General features: G+C 43.8%; 1 protein-coding gene and 1 pseudogene across 6 annotated transcripts in view; both read right to left on the bottom strand.

Moving 5' to 3' along the window:
- KDM2A (lysine demethylase 2A) overlaps positions 1–22,255 on the bottom strand; it is a 62,400-nt gene that overhangs the window by 7,516 nt on the left and 32,629 nt on the right. For 3 of the 5 annotated variants that reach the window (XM_084895074.1, XM_084895076.1, XM_084895075.1), the window contains 8 exons: positions 21,195–21,348; positions 20,194–20,309; positions 16,081–16,207; positions 14,546–14,940; positions 4,389–4,472; positions 2,550–2,819; positions 1,901–2,032; positions 392–481 (listed from right to left, as the gene is read on the bottom strand). In XM_084895074.1, the coding sequence (XP_084751200.1) occupies positions 392–481; positions 1,901–2,032; positions 2,550–2,819; positions 4,389–4,472; positions 14,546–14,940; positions 16,081–16,207; positions 20,194–20,309; positions 21,195–21,348 (1,368 nt within the window). The remainder of the gene's footprint in view (positions 1–391; positions 482–1,900; positions 2,033–2,549; positions 2,820–4,388; positions 4,473–14,545; positions 14,941–16,080; positions 16,208–20,193; positions 20,310–21,194; positions 21,349–22,255) is intronic. The other 2 variants (XM_084895078.1, XM_084895077.1) reach the window with 2 other exon arrangements.
- On the bottom strand, positions 16,266–18,174 carry LOC311628168 (large ribosomal subunit protein eL42-like; annotated as a pseudogene). The gene has a single exon. The product of its transcript is annotated as a large ribosomal subunit protein eL42-like (transcript).

Below are 22,255 nucleotides of genomic sequence, written 5' to 3'. Positions count from 1 at the left end.
AATATTCAATAACACAAAAACCAAACATTAAAAACTCAAACAAAAGGCCCAGCTGGCATGGCTCAGTGGCTGAGCGTCGACCTATGAACCAGGAGGTCATGGCTCAATCCCCAATGTGGGGTGTGCACGAGGCAGCCGGTCAGTGAGTCTCTCTCAGTGATGTTTCTGTCTCGCTCTCCTTCTCCATTTCTCTCTGAAATCAATAAAAATGTTTAAAAATAAAAATAAAAACTCAAATTAAAAAAAAAAAATAACCAAAGGGAAAAATATAAAAAAAATAAAAAATATCCTGGATCAGAAAAACCATGTGAATGAAGTTGCAAAGGCAAACACCTCCTAAGTTGATGTTTCCTTTCTTCTCACAACGCAAATCTGGATGAAGTTCCCTTACCTGGGCTTTCTCTGAGCTGTCCTCCTGGTAGCACTTGGGACACTCCCAGCAATTTGGCAATTCCTCGTTAAGCAACCCCTCTCCATCCATCTATAGGTAGACAGGGATGTTAAAAATCTGTCTCATTACAAAAAAATAAAAAAATAAAAATAAAAAAGCAAAAAAATAAAAAAATAAAATAAAAAAGAAAAAAAAATTAAAATAAAATAAAAAAGCAAAAAATTAAAAAAGCCTGACTCTTAAGCCTTCATTATTAAATAATAATCACCACGTGGTTAGGAAGGACCTTGAAGAGTTACCCATTCCTAAATACACGGGCTCCTAAGAGAAAAAATGTAGTCTCACGTTACCACAGGGGACCGGCCTCGCTCCTGGTCACTTGGTCAGTTAGGCTCTGAGGAAATCGCTGAGACTGGGGCCTCTTCTCTTGACACGTTACTCCAGGGGTCTCATGCCAGTTTGCAAAGGAAACGGAACACACAGGAACGGCCCAGACCCAATCTTAACAGCGGGGCAGAGCCCTGACTGCTTGGGTTCAGAGACAGAGGCCTCGCTCCGTGGCTCAATGAGCAGTGGGGATAAATAACACTCATTTTATAGGGTTGTGGTGAAGATTACATTAGGTATTCCGTAACGTGTTTAGATAAATACCTGGCATGTAATAAATGCTCCGTAATTACCATTATTATCGTGGAGATACCATCCTATTTTATCGATTCTAAGATACGTATTTTTCACATTTGAATCTTTCTGAAATTGGGCTGCTTCTCATAATTAACAGTGTTTGATAATCGTTGTCATCCAGGTGCAGTCATGACATAATTGCCACCTCTGGGAAGACCAAAAAGTACCAGCACCAATGCTTTTAGATTTAAAGAAATACAAAGAAACGAGGCAGGCAGACCCAGCTTCACACAGTTCTTAGAGCTTAAACAAGGGAAGGCGTGGAAACCAGCAGCTCTCCGTCTCAGCTGCACACCAGGATGATGTAGGAGATTTTGAATGCTCAGCCCAGGTCTGGGCTAGAAGAGCTGACTCAGTCTCTGGGATCTGAACTTCCTTATTACTTTTTTAAAGCTCCGCGGGTGTGCACTAAGCCTGACACAGACCAAGCGCTCATTAAATGTTATTAGCTAATGTTAGGACTCTCTCTGCTTTTTAGGAACTAAATCCAGTGATAGGATGAAGTATGCAACAAAGATGCTTACGCCATGACACATTCCAAACAGCCCTCGATGTTCCCTGACGGCCTGGAGACTCCAACAGTCTCCGCAGGCCAGAATGCAGGCTCCCCGAGGGCAGACACGGGGGCTTTTCTGTGTACAAGGCCTGGCACCGTGTCTGACACACAGCAGACACATTTGGATCAGGGTAGATGTGACATCACTACAGGACCCACAGCTGAGGCCCACAATACGGATGCAGGCAGTTTCTTGTGACATATAATCCAGTTTCCTCTGCTCCATTGTTTCTATCCGCTGAGAGCCCAGGAGCCCCTCAGGGTCTCACCTGGAGGCAGCCAGGATGAACAATCTCATTGCAGATACAGCATTCCATGAGTTTCTTTTCAAAGTCCTGTGTCTCCTCATTCTGATCCACTTCTCCACAGAGGGAGCATGTGACTGAGTGAGGCAGCCTGGGCTACAGGAGGACAAAGACAGAAACCAAGAAAAGAGCAGACTTAGATCCTTATCATTTCAGCTTCCCTTTAATTGAGATGGGCAATTTGGTTCCTGTGACTATAGTAAACGCGGAGGGAACAGGAGACCAGGGAGAGAATGGCTGAGGAAGAAGATGGGCGGGGCTGGAGGTGGGAGCTGGGGAGATCAGTTTATTTTCAGTGAGCCGCCCGGTCTTGGGGTCCTTTCTTCCCAATCCACTCACAGAGGGAGGGGACAGATAGCAGTGATTTGCCCTTCAAATGCTGGTTTCTCATTTGAAAACCGGATATGGCTGAAAGATTTAGTACTAGCTAAGTTTTAGTACTAGATGTTCCTTCACAGCCCAGGGAGAAGAGGGCCAACAGGAAGAAAGCTAAAGAGAGAGAGTAACTTTTTCTTTCCAACTCTCAAGTCTCAATAACTTTATATCAAACGTATTTCAGTCCCTTTGGCACCACCACCCCTCCCCCAAATTCTTTACCCAGTAGGTCACTCACTGCCAAGCACTGCCGGAGGACACAGGACTGCTTCATGCGGCCGGGCCCTCCGAACTTCTTCATGTCCCTGCAGTAGTGGCACACGCCACATTCTCCCTGCACACAGGCTTTGCACTTCCGGCATCGCACGCGCCTCCGCCGGGCTCCGGACACGATGGGGGAGGCCGCGGCCGGCCGCACAGGCGTGAGCCGGGGAGCGGGCTTCATGGTGTGGGGCTTGGTGATGGGGATGGTGGGAACCCGCACCTTTGGCCGGGCGGGGAACTTCAGCTGGAAGAGAAAGCAGTGAGGTCAAACAGGTCAGGTAGCTTTAGGACAAGAGAAGTAGAAGATTACCTGGGCCGTAGAGAAATGTGCTGCTGCCTGTTTGTAAAAAGTTTTACTAGAACACAATCAGCGCAGTTGCTTATGCCTATGGCTGCCTTTATGTGCACTGGCAGGACTGAGAAGCTGCGATGGAGACTGTATGGCCTGCAAAACCTAAAACATTAATCTCTACTACCTACATATTACCGTATCTGAAAAAGGTCGCCAATTCCACCCTAGCTGGTTTGGCTCAGTGGACAGAGTCATCTTACGAAATGAAGGGTCTCAGGTTCAATTCCGGTCAAGGGCACAGGCCCGGGTTGCGGGCTCGATCCCCACTGGGGGGCGTGCAGGAGGCAGCCAATCAATCATTTTCTCTCATCATTGATGCTTCTCACTTTGTCCCTCTCCCTTCCTCTCTTAAAATCGATCAAAATATAATTTTTTGAAAGAAGGTTGCCAATTCCTTCAGACACATCTCATGCTGTTGAGCTTTCTAGGTACCAGTCACCTCCTTCTCCTGAGTATTAGTACTCAGTTATACTCCCAAAGAAGACAGCGAGCTACCAGAGGGGGAGGAGCTCTTGTTCATTTCTGTCTCACTCTCAACCCAAGTAGAAAAGCTGTACATAGCAGACGCTCCAATAACTCAGAAATGACTAAATTATTATGTGGTCAAGGAGAGGCCAAATGGGACCCTGCCCTTAGGTAGGAGGAGACCGTTCTTTAAAGACACCTTTCAGCACCCACCTTTGTATTCTACCCAACACTCCCACAGTGTGACGCCCTGCGATGGCAGCTTTGGGAACGCCAAAGAAGGGTCAATCTCACGATCAGAATCAGAATGCTCTCACTGACTTTTATGTAATAACTTTGACAAAGGACGATGTGGGGAAAAATTATTCAGGGCCTAACCGAAGAGTCATCAAAATTCACAACTGACAATTTATTAGCTAATGGGTAATTCCTATCTTCTCTTTTCAATTTGATAGTGAAAAGTTCAAATTAAAGGAAACTTGAGAATGTGGTCTCAATTCAACATAGAAACACCCTGGCCTTTTAAATATATATGTAATTATTTTAACCAGTTTTAAGTCATTCTGTGAAAATAACTGTGTCATTGGGCCAGAGGATAGGAACTGGCCCATTCTGGTGAACAAATGCATACCTTGGCATCCGAACTTGGAGACAGGTCTCCTACCTTGTTTCCCCGAAAATAAGACAGTGTCTTATATTAATTTTTTTCTCCCAAAGTTGCGCTAGGTCTTATTTTCAGGGGATGTCTTATCTTTCCATGCGCTAGGTCTTATTTTCGGGGAAACACGGTAGTTGGATAGTTTTGTTAAGAGCGTCACCTCCAAAGACAGCCAATCGCCCTGACCTAAGAGCCCGAACAAACTGAGGAATGGTTTTCAGTCCCTTTATATTCATGCACCAAATGCTTCTAGTTGTCCTTTTTTCTTCTTCCAGAATAATAACGGTCAAGACAGTAAATAATTTAGAACCTGAAGGTCCAGAAGAACAGTTTCTTACCTTATCCCTTTTCGGCCACTGTACTATAGGGACGCCAGTGAGGGCTAACTTGGGATCGCTGTTGGCAAGCTCCTCCAGCAAAACCTAAGGGGAGGACAGAAGAAAAGAGGCAGGTGAACAGAGCCATCGCTCCTCAGCCTCAGTCCCCAAAAGCACCAGGGGAAGGCCAGGGAACCAGCTGCCTCTGTTTTCACTTCATTACTGAAACAAAGAGAAAACTTAAACTCGTACAATACTGTCAAAACTTGTATCTTTGCTCCCAGCCTGGTTCTTGTGTGTGCACTACCCTGTTGACACTTTCACTGAAGCAGCTAGCTACCCTGGTGACAAGTGTGACTGTCCCATTAGTTCTACAGATGACAGTAAAACTTTACTTCACCCTTTTACTTTTTCATCCCAGTTAATGAGTACTGCCAGATAGTAAGTACTGACTTCAATTTGCAGATGTCAGCAAAATGGTAAATACTGTATTTTTCGGACCATAAGACGCACCGGACCATAAGATGCACCAGTTTTTAGAGAAGGGAAATGAAGAAAAAAAGATTCTGAAACAAATAGTGTCCTAAAATATTTTATGTGCATTAAAACCCAACATCACAGTCATAAACACATGTAATCAACCCTGTAAAGTAAACAGCAGCATTTAGAACCATTTTAGAGCCGGGCAAGCACACAGAGACCACACAGAGCCGGGCAAGTAAAAAAACTTTTTTTTTACAGTATATGTGTAGGCTATATTTGGACTATAAGACGCAGGGACTTTTCCCCCCCACTTCTGGGGGGAAAGAAGTGCGTCTTATGGTCCAAAAAATACGGTATATACACATATATATATATATATTTATATATATGCTAATACTGAATTAATAATCTGGACAGCAGAGTCTTAATGTCTACCTGTCTACCTCAACCAAGGTTCTTCTAAGGCTGATTACAGAAATCTCAACCTTAAATCTCTCTCTCTCTTACACACACACACACACACACACACACACACGCACACACCCACGCACACACATATGCGCGGTCAATTATTTGCCTTTATTCCTGTAAATAGGGCACGAGCAATCTTAGGAACAATAGTGCTCTCATGGCTTTAACCGATCTAGTTTGAATGACTTAGGAATAATACCACAGTAAGAAACTGCCACTTAAGTGAATCACAGTGGTTGAGTGTTATTTTGAAACCTTTAAAGTTTTATAGACAGAAAGTTCTGAATTCCAAACCTAGCAGGATGAAATCCCTCTGACCTCATGAGTCTTAAAGGAATGTCACCATCAAATACACACAAATCCAGAAGACAAGTGACATGACTCCTTGGTGGATGTAGGATATTAACTGTTCAGAGAAAACGAAACTTTGATCCTGGACAGGTCAGTGTGCTTGGTCCCCTTTCCCAATCACTCTCCCAGCCTGTGGCTCTCTGCCTAGAGACCAAACTTTCTGAGGCAGGAGGCATCGCCTTACCAGCATTTTCCCCCTGAACCTGAGGATCACGTTCCAAACCCAGAGAAGGGGACTCAGAGAGACCCTTCAACTCACACCCAGGAAGCTTCTCTCTGAAGATCCCCTTTGCCAAGCCTCCAGATGCCTCGCCCCCTCCCCCAAACGGGTTTCATGTCCAGCGTTTATTTACTCGGAGTTGCTAGGGCACCCTATTCTGGAGCCTCCTGTTAGCACCACACTGCGTGGGGCAGAGGCAGGGTGCGGTGCCTCCGGGGACAAGACTCCGGTGCGGTGCGGGCTCTAATCTCCGGGGGGAAAATTCGGGTCCTCAGAATGTGAGCCGGAGAAGGCACAGCTCCCCTCCCCCGCCCCACACTGCCGGCACAGGACTCTGCCCATTTCCTCCCCGAGCTCAGGGCCGTCCACAAATAGGGACTTTCCACTTTCGGCCAAACAGCCGGCAGAGCCGCAACTGCCGGACTGCGGGAGTGGAACGGAGCCTGACGGCGCCAGAGCAGCCTGTGCTCCCAGCTGGTTCTGCGGGGCGGCGGGAGGAAGTGGGGGGGGCTGTTAACACAGACTGGGTTCCTGGGTCTGTGAGGGTGCGGGGGAAATGCGGATCGCCTTCCAAGCCTTATTCTGCTGGGGCCACACAACCGAGCACCCCGTTTTCACGGAGAAACACAGACTCCGCTGCGGCTCTTCACGGACCATCTAAAGCAGCCGCAGCCTCCACGGAGGGGTCTGGGCCAGGGAGCGGGGGCGGCGTGCAGAAGGCTAACGCCTATCTGGAAGCCTGGCTGAGGGGAACATTCAAACACCAGCCTACACCCCACCCGCCCAGGAAGGGGAAGGGAACGGCGGCGCTGGGCGGAGGAGGGAATGGATCCCCCAAGCCAGCGACCCCGTTCAGAAGCACAGCCCACGGGGACAGCGTGCCGGCCGCCGACAGAGTGGCCTCGCATTGTCCTGCTCCGCGGTCCCGCTGCTTCCGCCAGCCCAGCTCCACACCCCGGACAGGAAGGGCTCCCGCCGCTGACCTTGTGCTCTGTCCCTCCGGAGCTCGGCTCGGGCTGAAGTTTCCCGGCGGCTTTGTTTGGTTTCCTGTACTGGAAGTTGTGCTGAAGGAGTGAGGCTTTCTGCCGCTCGGAAAACCCGATTTAGCGGAGATTCGGAGAGCTGCCGGAGCGCACAGGCAGGACGGCCGGCCGGGGAGCGAGCGCCGCGCGGAGCTCCTTCCAGAGACCTTCAGCGGCGCGCTTCCTCTGCGCGAACAATGCTGCTGCGTCACCCACATGCAGCTCCCAGAAATGCTTTGCAACGGAAGATGGCAGGGGGCCGGGCCGCGCTGCAGAGCCGGGGAGGTGCTCCCAGCCGCTCCGCCCGCCCGCATTGGAGGAGCCGCGGCCGCCGGCCCCCTGCAATAGGAGCCCGGCGAGGGCGCTGGCCGCTCGGCAGGCGCCAGCCGGGGAGAGCTCACGCTGGCAGCGCCGCCGCAGGCCGTATCAGCCCACACCCGCCCCGCAGGGTCACCTCTCCGACAGCGGGCACCCTCTCAGACCCGCACAGACTTCCTGCTCGCTCCCTCGGAAGGTCCGCCTCGCAGGCGGAAGCTGAGCTGAGGCTCCTCTCCGCTTACAGGACTTGCTTCAACCGCCCTCCCTGCTGCTCTCCCACCCAGAACACAGACCGCACACAGGTTTCCAGAAACACCTTCGGAACGATACGTTCCAACGAATACAGAGATTCCGAACAGTGTCTGTTTAACATCACTGTCTACGGCAGATGCCGGCCCGGGCTGTGCCTGGGAGCCACCAGGTAAGAGTCTCTGACCAAGTCAGATATCTGAGTGTGACCTGAGAGCAGGGAGACAGCGAATGCGTACGGACAGTCTCCTGGGACCTTAATCCTGCTCACTCTGCCTCCGGCCATCCTCCTGCAGGGCACCGGCCCCAGCACACGGCCCGCCAGCCGCCGGATGCCGCTGTGCCCGCCGCCGGAGTGATGCGCGTCACCCGCTCCCCCCACCCATCAGAGAGGGCGAAGCTCTGAACAAGCAGTCACTCAGGCGACAGAGGATCATATTTTGGGTCGAGATTTATGTAATTTTTAAATTTTTAAATGTAATCTTTAGACTCTCAGGAATATAACCTGAGTTTTCTGAAAATCACAGAGGCTGCACTGAAATAAACATTTCAGGCCACTCAGACCCTAGCCCTCCCCCTGGGATTCTCACTCAGCATGGCTGACCCAGGGAGTCTCCAGTGCCTTTCGGGGCCGCACACCTTACTCTGTACAGCAGCCTGCCAGAGAGCGGAGGGACGTCTGTGCTCTTTGGTGGAGCGCTTCTGGAAATGTTTGTATGGTCATTCTATCCCAAATCTCTTCTTTGCACTTATTCTTGAGACTCCAAGACTCAATCAGCCTATTCTATTATGTGTGAAAAACTTTCCTTACGTGACATCCCTCTAACCAACTGAGCTATCTGGCCAGAGCAGAAAACGAGTATTTTTGATCTTAGGGCTCTCTAACTTAGAGGGATGATAAAATACAAATACTTAAGAGAAACATGTTACTCTGAAACAAAATACAAGTTCAAGCTGTAGCAAGTATAAATTCTTGGAAGTCACAGAAAAGAACAAAAACAGACAGGGACCTAGGAAAGCCTCCAAATCACAAATTAATAGGCCGCCCCCCTCCCCCATTAATTCAGGATGAAAGATAGGCAACAAAGATCAGAATTAGCCCTGACTGGTATTGCTCAGTGGTTACAGCATAGGCCCATGCATTGAAGGGTCTTGGGTTCGATTGCCGGTCAAGGGTACATATCTGGGTCATGGGTTCGTTCTCCGCCCCAGGTTGCAGTACATACAGGAGGCAACCAATTGACGTGTCTCTCTCACATCAATGTTTCTCTTTCTCAAATAAAATGAAATTGATCTGTTCATTCAAAAATAAATGTTAAAAAGATCAGAATTATTAAGAACGTGACATTACATAATACAGAAACATAATGGAAATATTTTAAAGACAATCTATTTTAACCTACTCTATATACCTTTTTAAAAAACGATTTTAAAATAGATTTTGAGAGAGAAACATTGATGTGAGAATGAAACATTGACTGGATGCATGTCCCCTCCCGGGGATTGAACCTGGAACCCAGAGAATATGCCCTGACCAGGAATCGAGCTGGCAACCTTTTGGGTGTACAGGACCACACCTGACCAACTAAGCCACACTTGGCCAGGGCTAACCTATATGCCTATAACTGAGTTAAATTTTTTAAAACTTTCTACTCAATAAGAATGCAAATTATTATAAATATATTGTTAGTAAGAATTGCAAATAAAGTTTTATTTATACAGGTTGCTTTCCCCCACTCCTAATCTGGTTTACTGGATTAAAATCTAATTACACTGGGACCTCTACCAGTTATTCTTTTTATTAATATCAGATAAAAAAAAAATTCTGATCAGTGCTTCTGTATTTATTTGTAACCAAACTCTGGCTTCAATCTCATCACACTCCTGGGATGGAGTCTGGAGTAAATTTTTAGACCATAATTACAAAATAAAATGTTAGAATTTTATTTTTTATTTTTATTTTTTTATTTTTATTTTATTTTTTAAATATATTTTATTGATTTTTTACAGAGAGGAAGGGAGAGAGATAGAGAGCCAGAAACGTCGATGAGAGAGAAACATCGACCAGCCGCCTCTTGCATATCCCCTACCGGGGATGTGCCCGCAGCCAACGTACATGCCCTTGACCGGAATCGAACCCGGGACCTTTCAGTGTGTAGACCGACGCTCTACCACTGAGCCAAACCGGTTTCGGCAAACGTTAGAATTTTAGATAGAAGCAGCAGCAGCCTATTGAACCACAAAGTAGTTTTCAAATTTATAAATTGAGAGATTTTACAATCTACATAATATTGAAGTAATCAATCTGTATCATCTAGCAGGCAAGTTTATTAGGTGAATGAAGAAGACTGACATCTCCTCCCCCAGGACATAATCTACCCCTGGGCCCTCCCTGTGTGCTCGGAGCCCTGTGTCACGCACAGCGCCTGGAACCTAAAATGCACTCACTTCCTTAACCGCTTAAATGCGGTTCCACCGCTGGACTGCCAGCCCCTTGAGGGCTGAGTCCCTGAAATGTTTGCATGTTTATTCCAACACTAAGCATGATTCCTGGCACCGACTAGGCATCGTTCAAAGTAGCAAAATAAATGAATTTCAAAGATTTGTAACAACTATTTTTTTTCTGTAATAATACTATTTGTTAAATACTTTACTAACATCATTAATTTTCCTAACAGCCCCGCTGAGGTAGATGTTATTTATAGAGGAAAAACAGGCTTTGCCCCAAAGTCAAATGGTTGTCAAGCTTATCTACTGGTAAATGCTTTAAAAGCAAACAGGAAAATAGAAAAATATTCAACAACACCGAATTTTTCATTAAACAAGTTAGGCATATGTGCACTTTTGTTTAAGTCCTCACCCAAGAATATTTTTTCCATTGGTTTTCAGAGAGTGGGAGAGCGGGAAAGACAGAGAGAAATATCGATGTGAGAGAAACACACCGATTAGTTGCCTTTGCACGCGCCCAACCAGGGCCAGGAGCCTGCACCCGAGGTAGGTGCCCTTGACCAGAATCGAACCGGTGACCCTTCGGTCCGCAGGCCGATACTCTATCTACTGAGCCAAACCAACTAGGGCTATATTGATATATTAAAAACTTCTTTTACAGATATTAAGATCTTCTTTATGACCAAAACAAGCACAAACAAAACAACAGTCTGATAAAACTCAGTCTTCCAGCTGACTCCCACCACCTTGCTGTCAGCAGTTGATGTGGCCTCCCCCCACAATGCACATACAAAGGGACTCTTTTTCTTACATTAATGGGACTGTACTATCCACACTGCTCCAGGCCCTGCCTCTTGATTCAGCATCTATCCAGGACACAACTTCTCAATTTTAGAAATGTGAAATATCTCACAGGAGGAGAGAACTCCATTCTATTTTTAGTCTACTTTTAGGATTCAAGGTTATCCACACCCCTCTTAATCAGAACTTTACACATACTAATTACTTTCCCTTGAATTTTACCATCAAGTCAACACTTTTTAATCGAAACCCCTTCCAACTCTATATTCTATGATTCGCTCTTCATCACTGTAGAACTTAACATTCTGGCCCCTCAAAGCCCTTGTACCACATCACCAAGACTGACTTTTCTTCCAGAGAATATGTTTATGAACATCTCATCTCACCACTTTTCCTCTCCTCTCTTCCGCCAGTTATTTGAGGCTCCAGCAGAAACAGTCCCCCCTCTGCAGGAAGGGTAAAGGAAGCTCGCTCTGTCCCCCCTGCAGTGGGGCTTCTGTGCCTCCAACGCTAAGTTCTCCAGCGCTACAGTCTCTAGTTGTGTAGTTACCGGCACTTACCCAACCCAATGCTTTTTCTCCTTCAGATTTTCAAATGATTCAAGCTCCAAACTCACTATTATCTAAAGCTCCGATTAAATAGAGTCAAACGTAGGAATGATTAATTCATTTGATCTTTTTAAAAAAACATTTCATTGATATCAGAGAGAGAGAAATATCAATGATGAAAGAAAACCATTGATTGGCTGCCTCCTGCACGACCCACACATGAGATCGAGCCCATAATTCGGGCATTGAATCTGTGACCTCCTGGTTCATAGGGTGACGCTCAACCACCGTTGCCACGCCGGCCGGCAATTAATTTGATCTTCAGTGGAAGTACCTGCAGAGCTGGGATCTGAGGCTGTCGTCTTCTGATTCTGATTATGGTGCTGAGTAACAAAAGAAGCGTGGAAAAGCCTCGCAGGGGAAATGCAAACGCTGTCAGCCTATGCAGTCATCTTACTAAAGACCCGTTCCTCATGCTCTGCTCTCTGTGCCATTCCATCTCAGCCAGCAGCGGCAGCCATGTTCTCATGATTACCGATAACATAAGGATGCTCTCTCTAGACCCTTTTATAATGCGAAGAGTCCTCTTCAGATATATCTTCTGAACTCACTGCCCTTCTAGTAGCCTTCTTTTACATTGCTTAATATTTGAACCAAATCTTTTAAAATTGCCTCTTACCACGCTGCCTCCTCAAACATTCTTATTTAACTGCTGAGGTAGAAGAGTGTGCCTATTTCGATCATGATACTTGACCTTGTACAAATGGTTAGCAGCTAACATGGCTTCCCACAACCGGATTCTGGATATCACTGTAGGCATCACTTAGGACTGAAAATATATTTTTCTTTTTCATGAATCAGAAATACCCAGGCCAAAAGAATGTTAGTGAGATATAAATTAGGAAATCTTTCTTCTTAGGGTTCTTAAAGACAATTATACAAATCATTAAATTCCCAAAGTCATAATTTTATATTTCCCACATGTATCCATGATGGAATGGCTACATAAAAAAATTCTGGCCCTAGCCGAAGCCGGTTTGGCTCAGTGGTAGAGCATCTACGGACTGAAAGGTCCCAGGTTCGATTCCGGTCAAGGGCATGTACATTGGTTGTGGGCACACCCGGCAGGGGGTGTGCAGGAGGCAGCTGGTCGATGTTTCTCTCTCATTGACGTTTCTAGCTCTCTATCTCTCTCCCTTCCTCCTCTCTGTAAAAATATCAATAAAATATATTAAAAAAAAAATTCTGGCCCTAGCTGGTTTGGCTCAGTGGATAGTGTCGGCTTGCGGACTAAAGGGTCCTGGGTTCGATTCCGGTCAAGGGCACATACCCAGATTGCAGGCTCAATCCCTAGCAGGGAGGGGGGTGCAGGAGGTAGCCGATCAATGGATTCTCTCTCAACATTAAACCTGGGACCCTTCAGTCCGCAGGCTGAGGCTCTATCCACTGAGCCAAACCGGTTAGGGCACAGCCTCTCTAATTTTTACCTTTTAACTGATGAATAAACAACAAGATATAATGAAAATTCAATCATAAAAAGAAAAAAAGGTTCAGGTCCTATTTCAGTCTTTGAAATTCTTTCCTGAGGTAGCTGCAAAAGGTAGGAAGCACTTTAGTTGGTTAGTGGTAACCAAAGAAAAACTTGAATCAGGAATCAGAGATGGAAAAAAACCCTACTATGAGATATTTAGCCCATTTACCTTAAGGTGACAAAAGTATTCCCTATAATTCTTCTGAGGCTTAAAATAATCTATGACAGGTTTTAAAAAGAACACTTATTACAAATTGTGAGCTAGCTTTCTAATACACACAACCCAACCAAGTTTTATTTATAAGGTTTGCTCTGGAAGAGGCAAGTGGCGTCACTTTACCGTGTATCTGTATGCCCTGCAACCAAGACATGGTTCCAGACACTGACTTAAAACTGTTATTTCCAGCTTTTCATTTTTAGTGTTCACTTTAATGGCTACCTATGAGAAAATACTTAAAAGAGCTCCCTCCAGTTCAGAAGGCCTAAATCTGGATTCCTTAAAAGTAAACTCAATTTTGCCCGGCTAGCATGGTTCAGTGGCTGAGCATCGACCTATGAGTCAGGGCGCATGCACATGGGTTGCGGGCTCAGTCCCCAGTAGAAAGCATGTAGGAGGCAGCAGATCAATGATTCTCTCTTACCATTGATGTTTCTCTCTCTCTCTCCTCCCTTCCTCTCTGAAATCAATAAAAATATCTAAAAAATAAGAACATATTAAAAAAAACCCTATTTCTCTGAGACTAACATAACACATGAGGGGTGGGAAAGGCTTTCAAGATTGCTAATACTGGGAGATCTACCGTTTTTTTTTTTTTTTAATATATATTTTTATTGATTCAGAGAAGGGAGAGAGAGAGATAGAAAAAACATCAATGATGAGTCATTGACTGGCTGGCTCCTGCACGCCCCCCACTGGGGATTAAGCCTGCAACCAGGAATATGCCCTTGACTGGAATTGAACCTGGGACCCTCCAGTCTGCTGGGCGACGCTTTATCCACTGAGCCAAACCAACTAGGGCTGGGAGATCTCTTGAAAAAAGAAAGATATACGACATGAAGAAACTTGATATAATAGGTTGCATTATGTCTAAAATAATATATTTTTAGAAGTTGCCCTAATATATTTAAGTCTTATTACTAGATAAATTTGAAACTAAATATGCTAAATCTACTTAATATAACCCAACATAAAATAATTTTTTTCTTAGCTTGGGGTAAGAATGATAGACTGGCTACTTTTGTTCTGAAATAGACCTGTTTATCTGAGGTTAACTTAAGTTTAAAGTAATATTTCTTTTTATTCATTTATATTTTACTGAGTTTTCACAGAGAGAAGGGAGAGGGATAGAGAGTTAGAAATATCGATGAAACATCGATCAGCTGCCTCCTGCACACTCCCTATTGGGTATGTGCCTGCAATTAAGGTACATGCCCTTGACTGGAATCACACCTGGGACCCTTGAGTTCACAGGCCGATGCTCTATTCACTGAGCCAAACCAGTTAGGGCTAAAGTAATATTTCTTAATATAAACACTTTCTCAGGCTCTTCTTTAAAGATTTTTAAAAGCAACCTGCAATTTGTGTTTTTACAACAGACATGTCTTTTTAGGAACTGAAATACTATGCAGTACAAACATATACATAATTTCTGATAAACCAGTATTCTCTCTCGGAATCCGGAAATTAGCCGCTCTAGCCAGGTCAGTAGCTGTCATAGAACACGAGTAACTCTTACCTTTACGTCAGCAATCAGAGCATCTTCGTCTTCTATGCCTGTGGGGACACATTTCTTGTGCAGCGGCAGAGACTCCAACTTGTCTACAAGGCAGCGAAGGCCTTCGAGCTCGAAATGGGTCAGATGCACCGGCCTGTCCTTCCGGGGACTACTCTGGGGATCCCACACTTGGCCGTTGTGCGAGCCCCGGCTAGAGTCAGATGATGAGTCTCCAGACAAGCTTTTCTTCAGACTTGGAAGACTTCGGCAGGCTTTGCCCAGTCCGTCATAATCCAGGTTGACCCCATTGCTTACTGGGCTAGTGAGGACAGAACGCCTACTGCTCAGGCGCCGGGGTTCTCGATCCACTGCTTCTTCATCTCCATTTCCAGATTCCAACCCATTTAACTCCAAATCTGTTGGTATAAAAAAAAAAAATGCAGTAAGAACAAGCCACTTGGCCAATATGGTCAATGAGAGAAACAGGCAGCATAGGCGGGCCTTCAAATAATAAATAATGAAGTTGTAACACGTTTAAAATGATCTCTCCTTATTCCAACACCCATGTGTTCATTGTTAAAAATCATGGCTATAGGATTTTCAGAAGATTGAGAAGAACCCCGTTTTGTGTGCTAAAAATAAGTTACCTATGAAAATTACTGTAAATTAGTTTCAAGTTCAAACTCAAATTTGGGGTTATGATTTAATTACCTTTTTAAAAAGTAGACAGCATGAAGCACATACTAGTATACTTAAAAAATAGTTTTGTAAACTAAGAACTGAGCTACTATAAGACCCACAAATCCATCTTCTGGGTATCTGCCCCCCGAATTTATTCATAAAGACATCTGTACTTCCTATGCGCGCTCACTGCAGCGTTATTCACCATAGCCAAGACACGGGAACAATCTAAGTGTCCTCAGATGGATGACTGGATAAAAATGCGGTACATACAGACTATGAAATCCTACTTAGCCATATAAATGTGGGATATAAAACTGAAAGCAATAAATAAACAAGCTTAGACACAGACAACAGTATGGTGGTGACCAGAGGAGAGGGGATGGAGGTGAGAGGAAGATGAAGAGTGTAAAGAGGGCCAAATATATGGTGATGGAAGATGATAGACTTTGGGTAGTGGGCACACAATTTAATATACAAGTTATGTATCATAGCAATGTACAATTGTAGCCTATGACTCTATTTAATACCCCAATATATTTAATAAAAATTTTTTTTAAAAGTAAGACACGTACCAGACAATTGATTCCTTTCTTGAGGAGTGAAGTAATAATAAACTCAGACAAATGTGATATCCAGAATATTTCATTTAGCCTAATAATTCACATCTGGGTAGGAGATCAGCTATGAACCAGCATTCAACTCCAATGACTAAATTTGGTTCTTTCAGGTAGATAAGTAAAAACAAAACAAAACAAAAAAACCCCGAAAATAAAATAAAAACAAAACTATTGAGCAACAGCCTGCTGAATATTCCTGGCCATCGCCTCAGTCCTGCGGGGTGTCTTGAAAGTTTGTCCGGGCGGAACACTTACCCATGCTGAGGGACTCTTTCTGAAACTCCTTGGTTAGGTGGGAGCGGTTGGTTATGCAGTACACATAGCGCTCCAACACATACCAACACATCTCATAGTAGAATGGATAGCGAAACTTATTTGGAACCTACAGGTGCAAAATAATGAGAAAGGAAAGCTGATATCAATTTTAAAAGCAAGTAAGATAACTGTATCACTGCAATAATTAATCTAGAAAAAACTGGTCAACCTGAAAACCCAGGCTGGCATTTTCTATCTGACAACCTGGAAAATGTTGATCTTGGGAAACAATCACTAAAGATAAAAGGTTCTTGGAAAGACCATTCAGAACAACCAAAAAACTGACATTATTTATAACTCTGACTAGGAAAGCATCAAAAAGAAGTTCTGGGACAGCGAGTTACCATGTAAGACACAGTATACAGAACTGAGAAAACTGTCTTAGGGCTCTTGGAATACAAAGGCCCGCCAAGCATCTTGCCTTTACTCTAGTCTACTCTGAATAAGAAGGCCATGGAATAAGAATCTAATGGAAAAACAGAACATGAAATTAAGTTATATGTTTTTATTATGTCCTTACATCTATGAAAGTATAAGCAGAGACTCATTCTCTAGCTATATCCAGGCTAGGACACAAGACTGAATACTTTCCCTGCTATCAACTCTCAGCTTGCCGTCATGTACTTCGTAGTTCGCTAAGACGTTGTGTCCACAAATCAAGATTACTGTTCCACATGGCCTAATCAGTCACTATCTTCAATTTTCTTTCCATTTCCCCCAAAAGTGGCATGAAATTATTCCAGCTAAATAATAATAAAAAGAATTGTCCTTTGGATCTACCAAAGCCAAGGAAAAGGCAAATCAGTATGTATTGTTATTCAGTGAAGAAGACCAGCGATGGGGACTATCCTAAATATAGTCCGTTGTCTTCCTTCTGGGAGGCCACCGTTCAGAAGATGAAGCAACACAACATTTTAAAGGCTGTTCTAAATATGCAATTCCCGAGAATGTTCACAACTCCTTTCCAAAGCTCCATGGCAGGTAGTCTTCCTAAATCCAGGTGATCTGGGTGGGACCCTTTTCAAAACGCTTCACCAAGAAAGGGTACAACTCAGTGGTAGAACATGTGACTGCAAACCCTTCCCCGGGTCCTAGGGCGCTTTCCCCAGCCCCAGGAGGTGCGGCATGTACTTCTCATTAGTTTCCCACCACCGAGAAGCCAGGCTCTGGGGCTCTTACGTGGCTACAACAAGAAGAGGTTTCTAATCTCTTAATTAAAAGTAAAATTAATTTACTTCTCAGTAGATAGGGGGATGGACCACAAAAATTAAGAAATAGATGGTCTCCCCAAATTAAAGCCATTTGGGACTCTTCAGAACTGAGTAATATATATATATTTTTTAACATATCAAGATTTTATTGTCATATAATAAAACAAAATACAACGCTCTAGAACTGGATCACTTGACCCTTTCTCTTCTTATCTCCTCCCAGTTCAAAATGCTTGCATCTCTTAATAGCCAGCATTCTCTAAGATCTGCAGTTAGGCTCAATGCATTCAAGCCTCAGCACAATCTTCTTTGTAGTTTTAGCCTTTTTTTGGAAAACAGGCTCAGTCTGCCCACCATAGCCACTCTGCTTCCTGTCCTAACGCCGCTCTCCCTGGCACTCAGAGGGTCCTGGCCTTCTTGTGCTGTGTTACTGTGTGGGGTTGGTGCTTGCCACACTTCTCACAGGAAGTTCGGCGGGTTTTAGGAACGTTCACCATGTTTGCGAGTGCTATCAGCAGTGAAAAGCCAGAACTGAGTAATATTGATAAGAAAAAAAAAGAAAATATATAATAGGACATCAAACTTTTTATTTTTTACTTGAACTCATCAGATTATATTCGTAAGAGTTAGGATATCACATACCCATCATCCTGTCTTGCTACATTTTACCTATCCTGCCAGACACCAGAGAGCATATCAATTTGAGACTGGGTTCAAATTTTTTGCAAAAAATTTTTAAGTTCCTCATTACAAAATATTGATCCTTTAAACACTATCAGGAGAATAATTATCAAGACGTAAGTTTATATAGTATATTTCTACACTGGCATGGCAAAAGTAACCAAAGCATTGCCTTAAATTTATATTTCTTTCGTAAAACATCTTTTTAAATTCTCCTTTAAATTTTGTAAGTTTATAGATTAATAATATAGTAAATATATACCAGGTTGGTATTTAGCACATAAAAGATTGATGTAGAAAGCAATTAAAAACAAAACAAAGCACTGCTTCATTTTATAGAAACAGAAGGGTTCCTTATTTGAAACAACAGAATTAAGTCATACTTAAGAAAATGGAATAATATAATATTAACTCTTAGAGGCCCGATGCATGAAATTTGTGCAAGGGGTCAGCCCTCACAGCCCCAGCTTCGCCTGGAAGGTCATCCAGATGGTCACTCTGCTGTTTGATCTAATTAGCCTATAGCTCTTTATTATACAGGATTCTCACAACTTCAAACTTATTAAATCCTTACTATTTTTTGCAGTTTCATTATGCTTAATAAAAAAGCAGAAGTTCACCTTTAGAAAATTCATTTTAAAAGCACCATATCCTTTTAACTCTACTAATAGGGCAATCTCTGTACCTCCAACAGTACCAACCTTGTGTGTAAGATAGAGGCCCAGTGCACGGAAACTCATGCACCGGAGGGGGGCCCTCAGCCTGGCCTCTCCCGGTCCAGGAGCCCCGAGGGGCAGGAGGAGACCCGGCGATCAGGGGAAGGCAATGCTCCCGTCACACCCCTGCTGCTGCCATGCCGCAGTGTGAGCCTTGACCGGCCCTGGGTACCCGAGCCTCAGGCGGCCCTGGGCGACTGAGCAGCCGCCATCGGAGGCCTGGCTGTATTGCATGCCTGCTGCCCCAGCGGGACCGAGGGGACCTAGTGCTGCTATCTCGTGGCTATGGGCACCACCATCTTTGAAGGCGTGGGAGTCAATTAGCATATTCCCTCCTTATTGGCTATGGGCACCGCCATCTTTGTGAGGGCATGACAGTAAATTAGCATATTCCCTCCTTTAAAAAAATATATTTTATTGATTTTTTACAGAGAGAAAAGGAGAGGGATAGAGAGTTAGAAACATCAATGAGAGAAAATCATTGATAAGCTGCCTCTTGCACACCTCTGACTGGGGATGTGCCCGCAACCCAGGTATATGCCCCTGACCGGAATTGAACCTGGGACCTTTCAGTCCGCAGCCTGATGCTCTATCCACTGAGCCAAACCGGTTTCAGCTTTCACATATTTTTTTAAATATATTTTAACCAGTTTTGGCTGCTTTCATATTTTTAAATGGTTGAAAAAATACCCTAAAAGAGCATTTGGGACACAGGAAAATTATGTGAAATATGTGAAATTCAAATTTGTGTCCATAAGTAAAACTTTATTTTCTTTAAGCCATGTTCATTCTTTTAAAATTCATTCTACAAGGCAGTTAGACAATGGATATCGTATGGCCCACAAAGCCTAACATTTCTACGACCTGGTCCTTTACAGAAAAGGTTAAATCCTGCCTTAAAGTACCTCCTGCATATAATGAACTAACTTTTCCCCTACACATCTAGAATAAAATCAGCTCGGCACCATCCTAAGGAAAACAGAAAACAAGACACACAAATAATTTTCTACAATACTGAATTCCCCCATAGGTTTCTCTCAGTTGAGAAAGGCAGTATACACATTTCTACATTAAACTACAATAGTTTGAGTGTTAATAAAGAAAGATACATGAATTTAAAGTTGTGGATCTTGATTTGATAAATGCCATTAAACAAATTATTCTAAGAGCATAAAAAAGAAAAACATGGCTCAAGAGACTATCCAATGTCTACCTCTAGCCCCATAAAAATCTGAGCTACCAAGAATCTCCAGGAATTGGAGTCCCCCAAATCAAGCATGTAGATCTTGTCAAAACTTTCCTTTCAGTGTCCCCAAAATGTGAACACCGCATTTTAGTTCAAAGAAAAATTAAAGTTTTGAAATAAACTATCAATGAATCTCTTATATCTATCTATCTAACTGGAGTAATCCTGTTCACATCAACTGTTATACAGAATTACTTACCCGTGTCCGATCTTCAATGTTGTATATTTTTAACTGCATGGGGATATTGAAACTGTGCAAAAAATTGCCTCCAAACACTAAGGTGTCTGTGGGAGTGTACACAGCATGAATCCAGCCTGGCAGAAAGGAAATGAAGGGTAGCAGCTGTAAGCACACATTATACAATGGGCTCTCTCAGATTCCTACACCACACCTTTTTTTCTGTCTCTTAGTGATTGGTCAGGTTATTTAATCTCTTGCAGTTTCACTATCCTCTATAAAACATGAATTCTATTTTACATGCTTGTTGGTAAGCATTAAATGAGAAAAATGAATGTAAAGTGTTTCGCATATAATTTATTTTAAAGCCTTGTCGAAACAAGGCCACCAAAAATTGTGGTTGCCTCCCCCCAAAATAATTGGAGAGAGAGATATAACAAACTTTTAATAAATGCTGCTTCTATTTTTTGGAGTACTTACTATGATCGGGCTCAGTACAAGAGTTTACATGTATTCTCATTGACTCCTCACAACAAAATAAAACAGATTTAAATACTTGACAAAAGTGGTTTAGCAGGTAAATGCACAGTCAGAATTCTAATACGTATCTGTGACCCTAAAAGCTATCTCTGAGAATTATTTAGGAATTAATGACCTGATAAAAGTACCGCTGATTCCGCACTTTCTCTAGCCTTCACAGCCATCCTCTGGAGGAGTAGGTAGTTCTAAACCAGGGGCTGTGCATCACCTGCAGAATTGGTTTTATCTCAGATTCTGAATTTCTAGGGCTAATGTGGGGCCCAAACATTTAGATCTGAAAAGCATCTATATATATACCTTTAGTGGAAAATCACTGCCTTTAAAGAACACAAAACTCAGCACCCACTCCGACAACAGGAAAGGACCCGGATGTTTCTGCCTGCCCAGCATCCTAATCATTGCTGGCAGGAATGCATCAATTCTTCTGACTTAAGAAAAAACAGTGGCCAGAGTAGATGATCCGCGTCTCCTGTCCTGCTTACCTGAGGGGATGACGAAGGTATAGCCCTGCTTGAGCTCAATGCGCTGGCAATCTGACACCCGGTCACCCAGAAAGATGTCTCCCTGTTTCCCTGACAGCAGCCAATTCTCGTACAGCTCCAGGTTGTGGGCTGTAGGGGGGATGAGCCAGAAGACCTGTGAGTTAAAAAACTTCAGTCTGTTAACAGCCATTGACATGACCCAGCCACCGCCCTCAGCTGATAACCAGGTGCCACGTGAGGACCACCAGGCAGAAGAGAGGTGAGCAATTCTCCCAGCCGCCAGAGCCGGATCCCTGGGAAACCCCAAGGGCCCCAAAGTACATGTTGTTTCATCCTCCACTTGATCAAACAGCATTAGTTTCCCTGAGATTTGATGTAGAACAAAGAACCTATCTAGCCGAAACCGGTTTGGCTCAATGGATAGAGCGTCGGCGGGGACTGAAGGGTCCCGGGTTCGATTCCGGTCAAGGGCATGTACCTTGGTTGCGGGCATATCCCCAGTAGGGGGTGTGCAGGAGGCAGCTGATCGATGACTCTCTCTCATCAATGTTTCTAGCTCTCTATCTCTCTCCCTTTCTCTCTGTACAGAGTCAATAAAATATATTAAAAAAAAAAAGAACCTATCTAAGACTCAGAAGGAACTGAGGCAGCCCCTTATTTGCCCCTAGCTGTCTGGTCTCTACGGTTTTATTGTTTTATTGTTAGGTACAAAATCTTTAAGAGATTGGTCTGGGTTGCTTTGTTCCAAGGTAGCAACCAAGACCAAAAGAATGAAACTTACGATTGCACTTAAGGGGTTCCAAAGTAAGGAAAATGATTTTGGATTTAGAGGTACAATTGTTCTAGATTAGGACCTCACATTTTAGAAGGTTTAAAACTGTTTTTATTCCAGTTTTACTTTTCTCTCACAAATGCATTCAATTCTAAGGGGAAAAAGGGTAACAATAAGAGAACACTATAAACCCCTATGTTCTAGATTTCCATCCTCACACCACTCAGAAACACTCCAACAAGCTGAAATATAGTTCTTTCTAAATAAGAATGATCTTTCAAAATCTATT

Source organism: Pipistrellus hanaki (assembly GCF_964339955.1).
Source record: "Pipistrellus hanaki genome assembly, chromosome: 9".
NCBI lineage: Eukaryota > Metazoa > Chordata > Mammalia > Chiroptera > Vespertilionidae > Pipistrellus > Pipistrellus hanaki.
The sequence above is the reverse complement of the archived record's forward strand: the minus strand, read 5'-3'. Positions and strand labels throughout refer to the sequence as shown.